Source organism: Pelecanus crispus, chromosome 5 (assembly GCF_030463565.1).
Source record: "Pelecanus crispus isolate bPelCri1 chromosome 5, bPelCri1.pri, whole genome shotgun sequence".
Classification (NCBI taxonomy): Eukaryota; Metazoa; Chordata; class Aves; order Pelecaniformes; family Pelecanidae; genus Pelecanus; species Pelecanus crispus.
Window position 1 is genome coordinate 6,627,945 of NC_134647.1, and position 16,122 is coordinate 6,644,066.

The 16,122-nt window shown below is 35.5% G+C and overlaps 1 protein-coding gene across 1 annotated transcript in view; it reads left to right on the forward strand.

Moving 5' to 3' along the window:
- Window positions 1-16,122, forward strand: part of LRP1B (LDL receptor related protein 1B) — a 584,315-nt gene that overhangs the window by 507,108 nt on the left and 61,085 nt on the right. The window contains exons 67-75 of the mRNA XM_075711708.1: window positions 5,532-5,638; window positions 6,265-6,394; window positions 7,437-7,543; window positions 8,473-8,605; window positions 11,862-11,984; window positions 12,534-12,656; window positions 12,915-13,052; window positions 13,552-13,686; window positions 14,719-14,838. Of these exons, the coding sequence (XP_075567823.1) occupies window positions 5,532-5,638; window positions 6,265-6,394; window positions 7,437-7,543; window positions 8,473-8,605; window positions 11,862-11,984; window positions 12,534-12,656; window positions 12,915-13,052; window positions 13,552-13,686; window positions 14,719-14,838 (1,116 nt within the window). The remainder of the gene's footprint in view (window positions 1-5,531; window positions 5,639-6,264; window positions 6,395-7,436; window positions 7,544-8,472; window positions 8,606-11,861; window positions 11,985-12,533; window positions 12,657-12,914; window positions 13,053-13,551; window positions 13,687-14,718; window positions 14,839-16,122) is intronic.

Consider the following 16,122-nt stretch of genomic DNA (forward strand, 5'->3'; position numbering starts at 1 on the left):
GTGCCTCAGACTAAAGGCCGGAGTGGTGAACAGTAGTTTGTGTTAGTTTTTTTTTCATTTTCTTTTGCTGGTCAAAGCGTACTTCACTTCGAACTGTTGAATCCCATATTCTACTGTTTAAATTAAATACAGTAGGCTGACACAGTTGTAAAATTCATAATCTTGGAAGCATTGGGAAAATACATAATACTGTTCAGTTGTCTGAAATAGATGTATAAAATTCTTTATAGGCTGTCAAGCCACTTATATAATAAAAGTGTAATGAAACAAATATATACGAAATTAGAACTTCAAAAGCATTTGACAAAATATATTACTTTGCACATTACGATGTTGTTCATAGCATACTGAATATACAAAGGGCTTGTCAGACAACTGTATGAGAAAATGAGTTGTTTCTCAAGAATGCAAAACTAATTAATTGAATTATAGAAATTCAGTTCAAGCATTTACATTTTTCTATATAGTTTCTTCGCATGCACACACAGCAGCTTGGTGAAGTTGTCATAAGTGAAACAGAATGCATGTTAAAAATATCACCTATGGGTGTGAAAAATTATTAGTGATATAATGCAAATAGTTGTACCTGTTATGACTTTGTTCTTTAACTGTATTTGTCTTACAGTCTGTTATTTTTTAACTGTATTTGGAACCTCCCAAACAAGTAAGAGTTACTAGGAAGGTTATAGGTCCATGCTAAGTTAGCACTAAGTAGAATGCATTTTTAACTCTTCTGAGTTAATATATTTTTGGTGGGGGAATTTGCTTTCAGAGTTTGCTTGGATTTTTAAAAACAAATTAGAGCAAAAATAGTATTTTCTCTTTCAGGGAATTTTAAAAAAGGAAAATTCCGTAGTAATGACTCTTATTCCTGCTGAAAAGAAAGCACCAGTAATGTTTTATTGAATATAATTAAAGAAAATATTATACATTGTAAACATCGAAGCAAAGCAAATGCAATAATGCTTGAGAAAGACATTAATTCAATCAGTGTAAAGATATTACTGTTGCTAGAGAATCTTCTCAATGCTGTTTTGTTGCTCTTACAAGTTGTCAAGAAAACAAATGAGTTAATTTTGTCCTGGGATAAGTTTGTATGCCAAATGCAGTGAGAACTAGCAATTATTTAATGTTTAAGTGAAAACGTTTTAAACCAGCATATTGAAAGATACTAAGCTGGAATGTCTCATAATGTCATCTTGACTAAATTTTGAGTGGACAGTGCTGTAAGGTCATATTCTTTACATTGGTTAAGGCTCAGCTGACTTGGTGCAAGTCAGACAGTGGCTAGTGTCACTTTTCTAAAAGCAGCTAGGTGTCAATGCTAGCCAAAGGCAAGTATGCTACTTTAATATGACAAAATGACGTGTACCAAAGGGTTCTTTTTCTACGTACACCTACCAGCCTTATGCATCGATTAACAAAGAACAAGTGTCGTCTTTGTTTTGGTGAAAGACAATGCTAAGTAAAGTTATTGAAAAAAAATAAGTAAAGAAAATCTGCATTTAATGCCACATTAAATATATGAAAAAACCCCACCTCTGACCACTTTAATCATCTTGTGTTTACAGCCATTCATTCTGCAGACTGGTCCATGTTATTGTTTTTAGCAGTGTTGTAATGGAGAATGATAAGGAAGGGTGGTTTTGTTTTTTCCTCTCTTCCATTTTACCACGTGTACTGGTTTTGGCTGGGAGAGATTTAATTTTCTTCATAGTAGCTCCTATGGTGCTGTGTTTTAGATTTGTGACCAAAATAGTGTTGGTGACCCACTGATGTTTTAGTTGTTGCTGAGCAGTGCTTGCACAGCATCAAGGCCTTTTCTGTTTCTCATGCTGCCCCACCTGCAAGCGGGCTGGGGGTGCACAAGGAGTTGGGAGGGGACACAGAGCTGACCCCAACTGACCCAAGGGATAGCCCATTCCGTATGATGTCACACTCAGCAATAAAAAGCTGGGAAAAAGGAGGAGGAAGGGGGGATGTTCAGAGTTATGGTATTTGTTTTCCCAAGACCATTACACGTGATGGAGCCCTGCTTTCCTGGAAGCAGCTAAACACCAGCCTGCCGATGGGAAGTCGCAAATGAATTATTATTTCACTTTGCTTGTGCACACAGCTTTTGCTTTACGTATTAAACTGTCTTTATCTCAACCCACAATTTTTTGAACTTTCACCCTTCTGAGTGGCTGTGTGGTGCTCAGCTGCCCTCCAGGGTTAACTCACAACATCATGATAATACTGTTTCACTGATGTTATGTGGATGCATCATACTGGATACTCTGGCTTGGCTTCTTGAAAGGTTTCAACTCCAACACAACCCTCTAGTAGTAGATCTGATGAATACTCATTCATCACAGGACAGTGTAGCCTAAGTATGTCCCCTAATTCCTCTACATCTTTGTGATCTACTGCCAAAAGCCAGGATGAATCAAGAGGTCAATGTACACTTCTAACTCATTTTGGTTGAGGTGCTCCTACCCTATGTTCGTATTGCTGTTACTTCTTTTTCTACGTACAAGTTCCACCTTTCCTGTTATACAAATTACATTCTCTAGAAGTTTGCTTTGCAACAGCCGTTATGAGACATAGAATTCTCAGAAGCAGCAAACATATTTATCCTGTACAAATACAGGTAAAAAAGTACGCTATAACTTTGAACATCATATCCTATTTTTAAGAAAAAAATATTATGTTTTTTTTCCCTCAGACTTGTATATCAGTACATCAGTCTCCTGAAAAATCCTTTCAGTTCATGATTTAGTGCAATATCTATGCCTATTAAATGCAAAATTGAACCACAAATATGAAATAATTTTAAATGTTTCTCATGAGATCCTTGTCTTGCTACCATTTAAGTTGATGACAAATGTCTGTTGGCTCTACAGATTATTTTCAGACTTTAAAATGTGAAAGAAGTAGATTTTATGTGCTGTGTTTCAAATAAAATTCTTTCTAATAATTAAAAAATGCTTTCCTTGGGAAGGAGTTTCAGTGTTTTTATGAAGCAGAAGCTGAAAGATCCTGTCCTTCACAGGTTATACAGAAGTCTATTAATACTTATTCCTTTCACTAACAGTCTGAGCGCTGATGGGAAAGTACTCTTCTGTGTTCATATGTAGATCACAGAGACGTATTCGAGCAGCAGAAGAAATATTTCTTGCAGCAGAAGAAATATTTCTTGCAGACAGAGAATTGAGAAGTTAGCTCATTGTGTACACTTTTTCAGAAACAAATCTCTGTTTATAAATAATTCATTAGCAGTATAGAAAATATATTTGCTTATATTTTGCAAATCAATATAGAAACATGACAAATGTTTATTTGCATGTGAATTACTTTTTCCACAAATTATTTCCTTTACATAATTTATCGTACCGTGAACTCCCTCTTCCTGGCCTGTTGACAACAAAAAGAATCACATGTCAGTGATTTGCTAATGTTTATAGAATGAGCTTTTGCTTTGAAAAAAATTCCAAGTAGTATGTGTACAATCTAAGAATCCATGTAAATGCTAACCTTTGATTTCCTTAAAGATAACATTGCTGGAGAACCGATCAATTGCTGTTGATCTGCTTTTATTATGACTTCCCTACAACTTCAAAATGAAAAGTTGTGCCTACCTGAAAAATGAAATTTCTCTTGAAAAATTTCAAACAGCATCATTTTGACTTTTTTTATGAAGTGAAAAAAAAAAAAAATACTAGCTGAAATGTTCATTAAAACTGTTCCTTGAAATAGTTTTTGATTTTTATAGTTCCAGAAAAAAAAAGTTCAACTTTAACTTCGATCAGTGCAACTCTAGTCTAGTGTATTCTCACGCTGGTATTTACCAAATTCTTCTCAGTTGGAAGCCTCTAATTTTGTGTTTGCTTTCTTCGATTGCTGTGGTATGTTTTTCAAATGCATTCATGCTTCCACCTTCCATAACTAGCTAAATGACCCTTCAGCATTACCTGATCCATTGCTGTCCATTGCTACTGTCTGCTCTCAGTCTCTCCTTCTTTTTCACCCTTCCTCCATTCATTTAGTCACTGTCATTTACCATTTGCCTGAACTCTTTTCCCATCTCTGTTGAAAAGGTCTTACTAATTCATCCTTATTCTTGATTTTACGTTATTTACATAATGCAATGTTTACTGTGATGGAAATAATCCCACAAATCGTTGTTGTTTGCTTTTTCAGTCCTGCTTTCCCAAAGCTCTCTGACTGGCAAAGTCTAAATTGCATGTAGAGACTTGCTTAAATTCTCCTCAGTCCCCACTGCTTCTCTACCTTTGTTTATACTTCTCTACATTTATTTAATCTAATGGTCCAAAGTCCAGACATTAACATCATTTTTTCCAATGTCCAACGGTCCTCATTTTCAGGAGGAAAGCACGTAGTATTCTGCTGGGGGAATCTCCCATGCTGGTCTCCTTGCCAGTGTTTTTGTGGCAGCAGTAGCAAAAATGCAGAGCTGTACAGACAGTGAAGTAAATAAGCTGAAACAGCCAATCTCACCTTCTCAGGATTACTCCATCACTCCCTGCAGCCTGCTTCTCCCGTTTGCTTTGCTTTTGCCTTGAATTAATTTTGTGTCTGCTCTTCCCCTTTGTTGTGTCCACCTTTTATAATGACTTCAGACCTCCCTGTGTTTTGTTTCTTCCCAGGGAGTACAACAACATACCCATTTATCACAAAACATCCCACTTACCTTCCAACCTTTACTGTCTCCTATCCATCTGTAAGCTCTGTAGATTCTTTTTATATAACATCTCCTTTCTGTTTCCCTAAAATTACTTGAAAATTCCATCCTTATCCTTACCTCCCCCCCCCTTTCTGTGTTTTCTAACAAATTGACAGTCGTGATTTTTTATGAAAGTATACTGTCCATTGACTTTTGCAACTCACTGTATTCTCATTCTGTTAAATCTCTCTAACAATTTTGTCAGTATTTAAGTCAGTGGATTATTGGCATGCTTCCTCCCATTCTTAATTCCTGGAAAGCAGATTTCACTTGAAACTCCAAACCTTACCTCTTAGGCATTCCATTTACCGTCTCAATGTTGTTCCCCTGAGTGCTTAGCACAGGGGAAGCTGGCTCTTGACACACACGCATATGTTAAAAGGTATGTGATAAATGGTACGCTATTGCGTGATGGCAAGTCAAAGATCTGGTTAGTTCTAATTGCATTGCATATTAACAGGTGCAAAATGAATTTCTAGTCTGTGGTACATATCTCACAAACCCTGTAATAACATACATGCATTGAAATAAATAATGTTTATATAGTCAGCATCACATAATTTTCCAAAGAAATTTGATAGAACTGAAATGAAAGTATTTTCACTACTATCTAACTGTATGTAAATGAAATTTAGTTATAAGATGTTATGAAACAAAATCCTGCAGAAAAAAATATCCTTATAGCTTGCAAGTGAGTGGTTTTGACTTTGTTACAGTAATTCATTGATTGATTGGGGGGGGTTTATGTAGAAAAAAATTTATGGAAATGCTAATAAATCTAGTGTTGTTACTTTTCTTTATTCAGAGCCTCAAACATGCAATTTGAAAGACTTTCTTTGTGCAAATGGAGACTGTGTTTCAGCAAGATTCTGGTGTGATGGAGACTATGACTGTGCAGATGGCTCAGATGAGGTAGGCTTCTTCCAAGGAAAATATTTCTTTAGAAAATTAGTAGTTTTATATTGTTGGAGAATGGATTCCTATATATGAATATTTTAAAAAGCAGCAATGGGAATTCTACACATTAATCCATATATGCAAATATATTTATTAAATTAAAACTGAACCTATTGAAATAGTTCTTCTAAAAAGAACATGCAAATAAAATCAAGTCATGTTTAAAAATAGTCAACATTTTTTTGTCCCACCAGTGATCTGGATCTCTTCCCATCCTGGCAATATTTTGTTTCCTGGTTGGGGAACCACTCTTTCTACACAGAGCAGTGGTTTGGTTTGGTTTGGTTTGTGAGGGGTTTTTTGGGAAAACACTGTGTAGACTGTTTGTTGTGTAACAGAAGCTCACTGGATATTTGCTTTGCTGTTTTTCTGTTCCTTCCTGTCCCTTTTGTCCCTTCTCCTTTCCTGGCAGTGCTAGACCTCAGGTGCTTCCCTAGATCTACTTAGATGGTGCAAGCCACCTTTCATGAATCTACAAAATAGATTTTCACAAGGCATTACTGTATTTCAATCAGCTGTATATTTACTGATGTTTGTATTAAACTCTTGATCTCGTATATATGTTGGTTTTATTGTACCAGAGGTATTGTGAAACAGGCTGTTCAAGAGATCAGTTCCAGTGTTCCAATGGTCAGTGCATATCAGTGAAATGGAGATGTGATGGTCATGAAGACTGCAAACTTGGGGATGACGAGAAAAATTGTGAACCAGGTATTGTTTTAAATAATGCTGAGAAATAAAGTGAAGCAAGGAATAAAACAGAACGAACAAGGAGAAAATAAATCAGCAAATCAAGATTCCTTGTACACTAGGAGTAGGGAGGAGTACAAAGACATCTGAAATACTTTGTCTTTTGAATTTGTATCATTGTGTTGTCCTACTCATGTTTTGAGAACTCCACTTATATACAGCTATGCAATATGAAGGTTGTTGGGGGGAATGGTATTTAATTTAATTATATTGAAAACTAATTTGATAATGTATACTCAGCTTATAAAATTCTTCTCTGAAAAGAGCAGTAATTCTTGGCATGTTACTAAAGTGTCTCCGGGGATTTTTTGCTTTGTGGTGTTTATTCAAGTTTTACTAGTCCTTATGCAAAGTTTTTCTCTAGCAAATTACTGGTTTTGTTGTTACTGTTTTATTTCCTTATTACTGTCTTGGAAAATGCAGTTGTTTATTTTTGCAGGCATTTTCCTAATTTTTTTGTAAGCTTCATCTAGATAGGTGCAACTGGTAGAAGCCTATAACAGAACTCCCCTGATAAACAATGCAACAAAAATATCCACCTGAATTTTAAATAAAATTAATTAGCATGTATTTATTTTAATTGTAATAATGTATACTTTCAAAAACATAGTTTCTTATCAATTAAACTCATTTAATTATAAACACATAACTTTAGCTAAACCCTAAGCCCATTTTAAAGAATGCAATTTTTTTAATATACTTGTTCTATGGGTATGTCTATGTGTGTCATAACCATTGTTACCAAGCACAAGGAAAACACAAAATGAAATTTCCCAGTGATAAAACACAAATACCCATTCACTATCATTATACATTTTACTTAGGGTGCAACAATTAATTTTTGCCAAATATTTCATTGTAGTTTATGAACATTTGGAAAAGCTCTGGTCGGCTACAAATACATGTTTGCTCACTGTGTTAACCAGATGAAAAGATTAAATTATAAAGCAACTTATTTATTAATTCTCTTTTTCTTAATGCTAAAATATGTGTTTGTAACCAGCGTCTCCAACCTGCTCTCCAAGTGAGTACGTGTGTGCAAGTGGAGGTTGTATTTCGGCATCTTTGAAATGTAATGGAGAATATGACTGTGCTGATGGATCTGATGAGGTAGCTAACAAATTTCTGTTGATTTTTTTTTTTTTTTCTTACCATCTGACATGAAGTTTATTAGCAGTTTTGGAACTGAAAATAATTAAAAGGGCAACTGAGGTTTTCTTCCCATCCATTGAACAATTGTGAGACAACTTAGCCCCATGACTTTAGTTCCCGGGTAGTTACGTTGCATTATGTTTGTTTGCTCTGTGGCCGCCTTTTGGAGCAGGCAAATTTATTTCCCCTAAGTCAAAACCTGAGCATGGTTCTGGGGGAGTTTTCTACAGGGACTGCTCCGTACCGGCAGTGTGCACAAGCTGGTGTCACGTTTGGCTCCCTCTGTCCTCTAGAGTCATCTGATACAATCCTAGCAGGCACTGCAGCCTCCGTGGGCCTTCATGCCGTGCTCTTCCTGCATGTTGCACTGTTGGGTTGGTTTTTTTTTTTTTTAAATTACCACCTTCATGAACAACTTCAAGAAAAAAGATCAAAAATAACTGTTATTTCTCAGAGCCCTAAAGGTGCCAGTTAGAGCCTGAAGGCTGCCTGATCCAAATGCTACGCGGTGCAGGTGAAGACAATCCACTCTGGAGGTCTCTAGTCCTGATCAGTGTGGGTATCAGCCAGCTTGCACTAACTGGCCTCATGTCCAGGCTTGGTTCTCTTAGGGCAGTTGACTTCAGCAATGTGAATGCAGCCATTGTTTCCAATGCTAATAGTAAGCAATGTAAAGAAGTAATTTCAGAACATATATAATGTGTGGTTACAATTCCACTTGGACTTCGGTAACTGTTTAAATTGCGCATTCCATTGTCAGGGACGACTTTCTTGTATTAAATACGTAGGGCAATAAAAAGCAGTGGCGGTAAATTTTGTTAAGTTTGTCTTTAAGTATGTTGTTTTTCTCACCCATTAATACTTAGCTCCTGTCTGTATTCACACAGATGGATTGTGTAACAGAGTGTAAAGAGGATCAGTTTCGATGCAAAAATAAGGCCTACTGTATCCCGGTCAGATGGCTTTGTGATGGGATCCACGACTGCGTGGATGGCAGTGACGAAGAAAGCTGTGACCAAGGCAAGAGACACTTTTCTCTAAAAGGCTTACTTTATTGGGTTTTGAATTCGCACACGTTGTAAGTTAGTGGTGCCCTGGCCATTCTGAGTGATGAAATGAAAGCTCGTGACCTCTTTCAACAAAGACAGTACAGCAGCTTCACGAGCAATTTGCAGGATGAAGCAAAACTTACATGGTTTATAACTCACAGCTCATTGTTCCTTCTTTGTGTTTGCTTCCCCAAGGACCAAAAGGTTGCGTTATTACTGGAAGCATATTCTGTCTCGTCAGAGAAGTCGGTAATAAGTCCGGTTAATTTACAGTTTTATAGGCAACAATAAATTACAAAGCCATGCAATGTAAGGAAAAATTGCTAAATAAGTAATCTTAAGACCCCAGTTTTCTATTTATTTCCATGGAGATGAAATGTTGCAACTAACCAGAACCCATAAAACCACATTTTGAATTCTCAGTCTCCTTAGAGAGCAGAACTATGTACATAAGTTGATTCACATGAAGCTAAATGCTACGCTCAGACTTTCATGCTTATGATTAAGCTTCCAGATATGGTTTTGAGAAATACATCAGTTGGTCTAATTCTCATAGTTGCAAATTCACAAATCTTGTTCCAATATGTCTTTTTAATTGAGCGTTCATATATATATTTACATACATATCTATATATACATACACACACATAGATGTATGCAATTAAACATTATTAAATGAGTTCCCTGTAGTACTCCCTCTGAGGGTAAGACCATGCAAGTCTTTATTTCTGATTTTTTTTTTTTAACTGAACCTTGCTTCAGGTACCAGGCAGTAGTAGTGTAACTGCACAAAATTCGTAGTAAGTATAGTAATTCAATAATCGTGACAAACACAGAAATTCTTACTCAAATTAAAGAATTTTTTTTAAAAAAGCAAAATTTTAGTTCTGTGTGTTAGTCATCTACAATCACATGATATGTGTGTAACTTCAAAAGCATAACGCAGTGCAACAATAAGTAACAATCAGAGATGAAGCAAGCAATTGTGGAGTAAAATATTCTTCCCTTATTTTGTTGTAAGTCTATTACCCAACACTTACCACTAGGAAAAAAAAAAAAAAAAAGAAGCTATATGGGATGATTAAAAGAGAGACCAGAAAATGAAGACAATGGGAAGAATGTTCCAGAGATGTTTAGATGCAAAGAGAGAACCATCATATTTGGAAGTGCTGAAGAATGAATTGTTTTGAGAAGACTGAGAATGAGATCAGCAAAGTTTTAAAAAACTTCTAGTCCATTTTAAAGCTGCTTTTAAAATATCTGGACTGTATCTCTTTAAAAAACAATGGAGTGTAAGTAAGTAGTAACGTGCTTATTTTATCTGAGGCCAACGTTATTTCTGGCTAGCATAATGGAAGTTCTGTGAACTGCAAATTGCTTATAATGCAATAAGACTTTTGCCTAGTTGGTTATTGCTATAATACTTTGCATTTATGTCACAATTATGATTTCTGTTATAGAAATCTATTCTCTAAAGGAATTATGACAGACAGAGCAATCACATGAAACAAATGCCAGTTTATCTCACTGATAACTATTTTTTTTCCTCTTTTGGAAATACAGCAAACACAAATGGAGTTTTATTCTACAGCATTCTAAAACAATCTCCGTAATATTTATCTGTAGCCCACTGTGCATATTTATAAACATAGCTTTTTTCAATCTTATTATACAACTAGAATTATGGTTTTATTGTGATTACACATACAATTATTTCTATTCATGTCTTTCATCATGAAGAATACTTGAATTTTATATATTTTTCCTTGGATGATAATAAAGAATATTTCTGTTAATATTCGTAAGTTACATTTGCAATGGGAGTGAATTATATTTGGTAACATAGTGTGAGAGTTCCCAACATCCTCTTACATGGTGGGTATTTCATGCAAATTAATTTTCTGGAAAAAAAATTTAAACCATTCTGAACCCTTTATAGCGAAAGAAAGCCTTCTGTTGATTTTAATGGGGTGTGAACAGGGCACTGAGTGAATAAGTAAAAAGCCACTGGAGTCTGATCTAACTGTTAGGATGGGTATAATGCATTGAGGTGAGCCACAGTGAGAGTTTTGGTGTTATCATATAAAATTTCATTGTTTCCTCCTCTGCAGGTACACAGCTTTATTTCTTTTATACTCTACTTCTCTCAGGAAACTGAGAATGCAGTTACCATAAAAACGTGTTATGTAGAAAATTAATTTCAAGAAGTTTCCATAACTTCATTGATTGGTGGTGGTAAAATTTAGTTAGAATTTTGAAACAAAATGCCTTCATACTGCTACACGTATTAAAACTGAATCCAACTTGAACCAATTTTTAAAGCTTGAGTACTCCAGCTAAAAACATGTTCTCTCACCCTCTGTTCCAGTTTGTTAGATGATTCAGAGTTCAATCAATACTAAAGTTACATGGAAGAATTTATTCTTGCTGCATCTGTGTTCAGTAAATATCCTAATGGGAAATTGCAGAAGTTACAAAAAGGAAGAGACTGTTAGAGGTCACCTAGTCGTATCTACTCTGTGCCTCCGTGGCTAGATCTTCCCTAATTACAGAGTTTATAGTTGATGGGGATGTTACAAGCCTGGCCAAGCCTATTACTCCTCAGGAGACTAAAAAGATGCTACCTCATGGCTAAGGAACTGCAATCACTTTGTCTCTTCTGAACACGATGTGTGTCTCAGAGAGTGGGAGTAGGAATAGGTGGAGGATCAGACATTCATGTGAAACCAACCTGGACGAAAGTGGCCTTTCACAAGTTTGACCGTATTTCTGTCTTCTGGTTTGTACCATTCTCTGACAGCACAAATTACTGCTGTACCCAGCCAGGTCTTTTCTGAAAGGCAGCATCACCAAAGGCAGTTACAGGCAGAAAGGTAGTTTGAGCATCTCCTGGCTAAATGCGGGGGGAGCATACCTAGCTGGTGAGTTGTCAGTGTCTGTCTTTGATAACTGTCCTTTCTAGTCAGGCCAAATAGGTAATGCCTAGCTAACAGTTACCATGAAAAGAGAAAGAAGTGTATGGTCAAGGAAGAGATTTTTAAATAAATATTTCTCTCTGCTTCTCCAACCCTTTCATTTGGGATTTGTTCATTTAGTTAAGCTATGTGTGTCACTCTCTGCAGACAGTATGTGATAAGTGGTTGTACTGGTTTTATCAGGAATTGACATTCTTTCTTTTGTCTTTCTATTTTCCTGTTTTTTTTCCTGTCTTCTTTTTATCCTCCCAGGGGGAAATATATGTAGAGCTGATGAATTTTTGTGCAACAATTCCCTCTGCAAACTACATTTTTGGGTTTGTGATGGCGAGGATGACTGTGGAGATAACTCTGATGAAGTTGCTGAAATGTGTGGTATGACATTACATTTTTCAGTGCTTTTCATGTAGTAAAGCAAGAAATTACCTGTAACATACATAAATAGATAAGGACATATGTGTCTAAGTTGTCTTTATTTAACTTCTAGAAGATTAACTTCAAATGTGGGATATAGTTTTCTATTGTTAGTGCTACTCATGTAAGTTCAGATAAGATATTTGTGAGAAATTAATCTATTTGTAGGAATTGCACAGATGGGAAAAAGTTACTTCTACGTTGAAATATTGATTATCATTAAATTTCCTCCTGCCTTTGTTTTATTTCTGTCATATTTACTGATTCTCAAAAAGAAGTGTAGTTACCCTTATCACTCAAAATAATTTCATTCCCTAAATGAAGAACTTCTACTATAAACATTGTTGAAATGTTATTCCATTAGGTACCAGAAGTTAAAATCAAGTACTGTTCATATGCCAAGTACAAATGTGTTCCTATGCCTGCGTATTGCTTATTGATAAGGAGACATTAAAGAAGGTTCAAGAATGCTAGCTGGGTAATAGCTGATTCTTCTTTTTTAATATACAGCAAAGTTTCCATGCCCTCCAACAAGGCCGTACAGATGTAGAAACAACAGGGTTTGTCTGCGACCTGAGCAGATTTGCAATGAGGTTGATGACTGCGGTGATAACTCGGATGAAGATCACTGCGGTAGGTGATATTACCTTTCAAGGCATTCAGATCAAAGAAAACAACTTGAAGGCAAACTTTGTTACAGAGATCTGCTTGTCCTTCAGTAAAGCTTAACTGGAGGTTAGTAGATCAGAATTTGAAACTGAAAGAAATTAAGCTTGAAATAATTTCCAGTTGCTTAATGCTTCATGGTCATTCCCATTTGTATGTGTCTAAAATAATCTAAAAATCTTAAATACTGATTTATTTTTCTCTTATTCATTTGTAATTATATAGATAAAATCACATATAAAGCAAGACCATGTAAAAAAGATGAGTTTGCTTGTAATGATAAGAAATGTATTCCAATGGAGCTACAGTGCGATTGGTTTGATGACTGCGGAGATGGTTCAGATGAGCAAGACTGCAAAATAAGTGAGTTTGGCTGACAAGATGTGTTTTCATCATTGTAGCAGAAAAGAAGTAATTAACTGAGACTTTCATCCATGCAACACCTACTCAACATCACAGAAGTTAATTAAACTTAAAGTTAATTTTTTAGTTAAAAAAAGAGTTAATTCTATTTGACATACCACAAGAGGAAGGCAAATTTCACAGCAGTTGTAGTAGGTTGTAGTAGTTTTTAGAGTAGTTCTTGAGTTTTTTAAGTAGTTCAGCTACAAGCTGATTGCATTTTATTTCATATTTGCAACAAGATAAATTTTAGTATTAAATTCTTGATGTGAAATGAAGTATCTCAATTAAATACTGTCAATGTATATGCATATGTAGGTAATGTCATATAATTGTTTAAAATTTACCTGACACACTTTTAACAGAAAGATAAATTTGTTATTTGTTGTTATTTTAGATCTCATTTTTAACAGTTTAAACAGATCTATCAGTGTTTTTTAGACATTTTGTTTACATTTAGGTGTCACTGAATATACATGTGAAGATAATGTGAATCCTTGTGGAGATGATGCATACTGTAATCAAACAAAAACATCCCTCCTGTGTCAGTGTAAACCTGGATTTCAGAGAAACAAGAGGAATAGACAATGTGAAGGTACAGATCTTTTCCATCATCCCTTGCTGTAAAGTATTAAAAGTCAACTGCATGGTCAATTTTCTAAGCTGAAGAAGGAGATACATAACACATACTTTTTTCCACAGAGTAAAAACTGTTTCATAGCTATGGCATTAAGAAATCAAGAAAAGAAACTGAAAGGATTTACAGGATATAGATTTATGCATTCTACCTGGAGAGGTTATCAAAGATTAACATTGGTTGTGAATGTCGAAAGGTTCAGGTCAGACCATTAAATGATTTTATAATTTAAGGGGTAAATGGGTAATTTTAGGTCTAGTAGATCATTTAACTGAGCAACTGGGACTGGTGTTTAAGTTGGTATATGCAAATATTTTGATATGCTTAAAATAATGAAGATGCATAAAACTGAAAATTGAAAAGAAAATAAAGAGATTGAAAGTAAAATACCTTAGAAAATGTAATCTTAATATATGTCATGCCACACTGGTCAGAAAAAGACATAGTTGTTACAATGAAAGAGTTGATCAAAAAGATAAGATAAAGCTGCCTTCCCAAAGAATGGGTTGTGAATTCATTTTCTTACTGGTGAGCAGCAACTTCCAGAAAATGTGGAGATCACCTCAGTGGGATTATCAAAGTGAATAGATACTTGCATACAAATACTTCGTTGTTTGGCTCTTAAGAAAAAGGTATACACAGGCGGTTTTCCAGTAAGGGGTGATCATATTAGCTTTGACTGTAACAGAGATAGGTGTGTCGGAGGTAACTGTAACAGATGTTTTCGTTCTCAAAGTTGATTTCAAACTAATGATAATATGTTGATAGAAGAAGGATGGAGAAATAATATAAAATATCTTTCTGAGATATGTGGATTGCAGCGGAAATAGCATTAGTGATAATTGCAGAAGGCTTCCTTTTACTGTTGCAAGATATACCAATGTTTATGAGTTCCTTTTGTTCATCTGCATTGTTCCATGATGTTCCGAACATGTTAAATAATAGTGTATTAAACTATAGCTATATAAATTACAATTCTTTTCCTCATAGATATCAATGAGTGTATGGTATTTGGTACCTGCTCCCAACACTGCAGTAATATTAAGGGGTCGTACAAATGTGCGTGTGAGAAAAATTATAAGGAGTGGAATAACAGTTGCATAGCAAAAGGTAAGGCTATAAAAATCAAAACAGATTGACAGTACTGAATCATTTGTTATGTACATGGTTGGTAACACTAATGTGTTGCATATACAATTTATTTTTAGATAAATATTTCTTGAATAGTGCACAGAAATAATTCTCAAAACCACTCAGATTTACCTTTCATTTCAGTAAGCAGTAAATTCTTATCACTTCCATGTAAATGAACCTACTTAATATGAAAGTCCATTTCCAACTCCAGCTTTCTCTATTTACAAAAAGATACACACAAATACAAAAAACAGAGATTATATATTGGCAGGCATGTAAGCATTCTGGTGAAGCTTTAGAAGCTTGAGAGAAGGATCAACTCTTTCACAGAAACATGTTTTAGAACTTTAAGAATAAATGAAGTAGTATTTGGAGTTAACATGTTTCGCTTTGTCTTGTCGAGAAATCTTATATGTCATTTAAGTGGAGTTTTTTTAAGTATAGTTACCTAAGAATATAATCCTTATATAAATCAGCTGCCTACATCATGGTCCAGTGAAGGTAAAGAAATATGCACACATAGATGTTATTTCTGTCTTTCATAAGGCAGAGGTATTGCACAAAATGGAGGTAACAGTTAAGTCTGGGTATTATGTAACTTTTAAATCATTTTAGAAAGGAAACAAGCAATAATCCAGCTGTCTGAGTATAGTTAACATAATCTTTATGGCTCTGTATCTGAATAACTAAAAGTATGATCTGAGCATCCACCTGCAATTTAGACAGATTTTGGTGTGAATTTGACTTATACCTATACTTGGAGTCTTCAGTGCAGAACTAGTGTTGAAGTTACAAGGTGTGGCTCCTTATACATCTCTGTGCGTATCTACATCCTAGAACCATAACAGATTGTATCCTGGTGTCGTGGCTTAGCCCCAGGCAGCAGCTCAGCACCACGCAGCCGCTCGCTCACTCCCCCTGCCCCGATGGGATGGGGGAGAGAATCGGAGGAGTGAGAGTGAGAAACACTCCTGGGCTGAGATAAGAACAGTTTAATAATTGAAATAAAATAAAGTAAAATAATAACAATAACAATATAATAATAATAGTAATAACAATATCCAAAGCAAGTGATGCCCAATGCAATTGCTCACCACCCGCCGACCGATACCCAGACAGTTCCCGAGCAGCGATCGCTGCTCCCCGGCCAACCCCCCCCAGTTTCTATACTGAGCATGACGCCATATGGTATGGAATAGCCCTTTGGGCAGTTTGGATCAACTATTCTGGCTGTGCCCCCTCCCAGTTTCTTGTGCACCT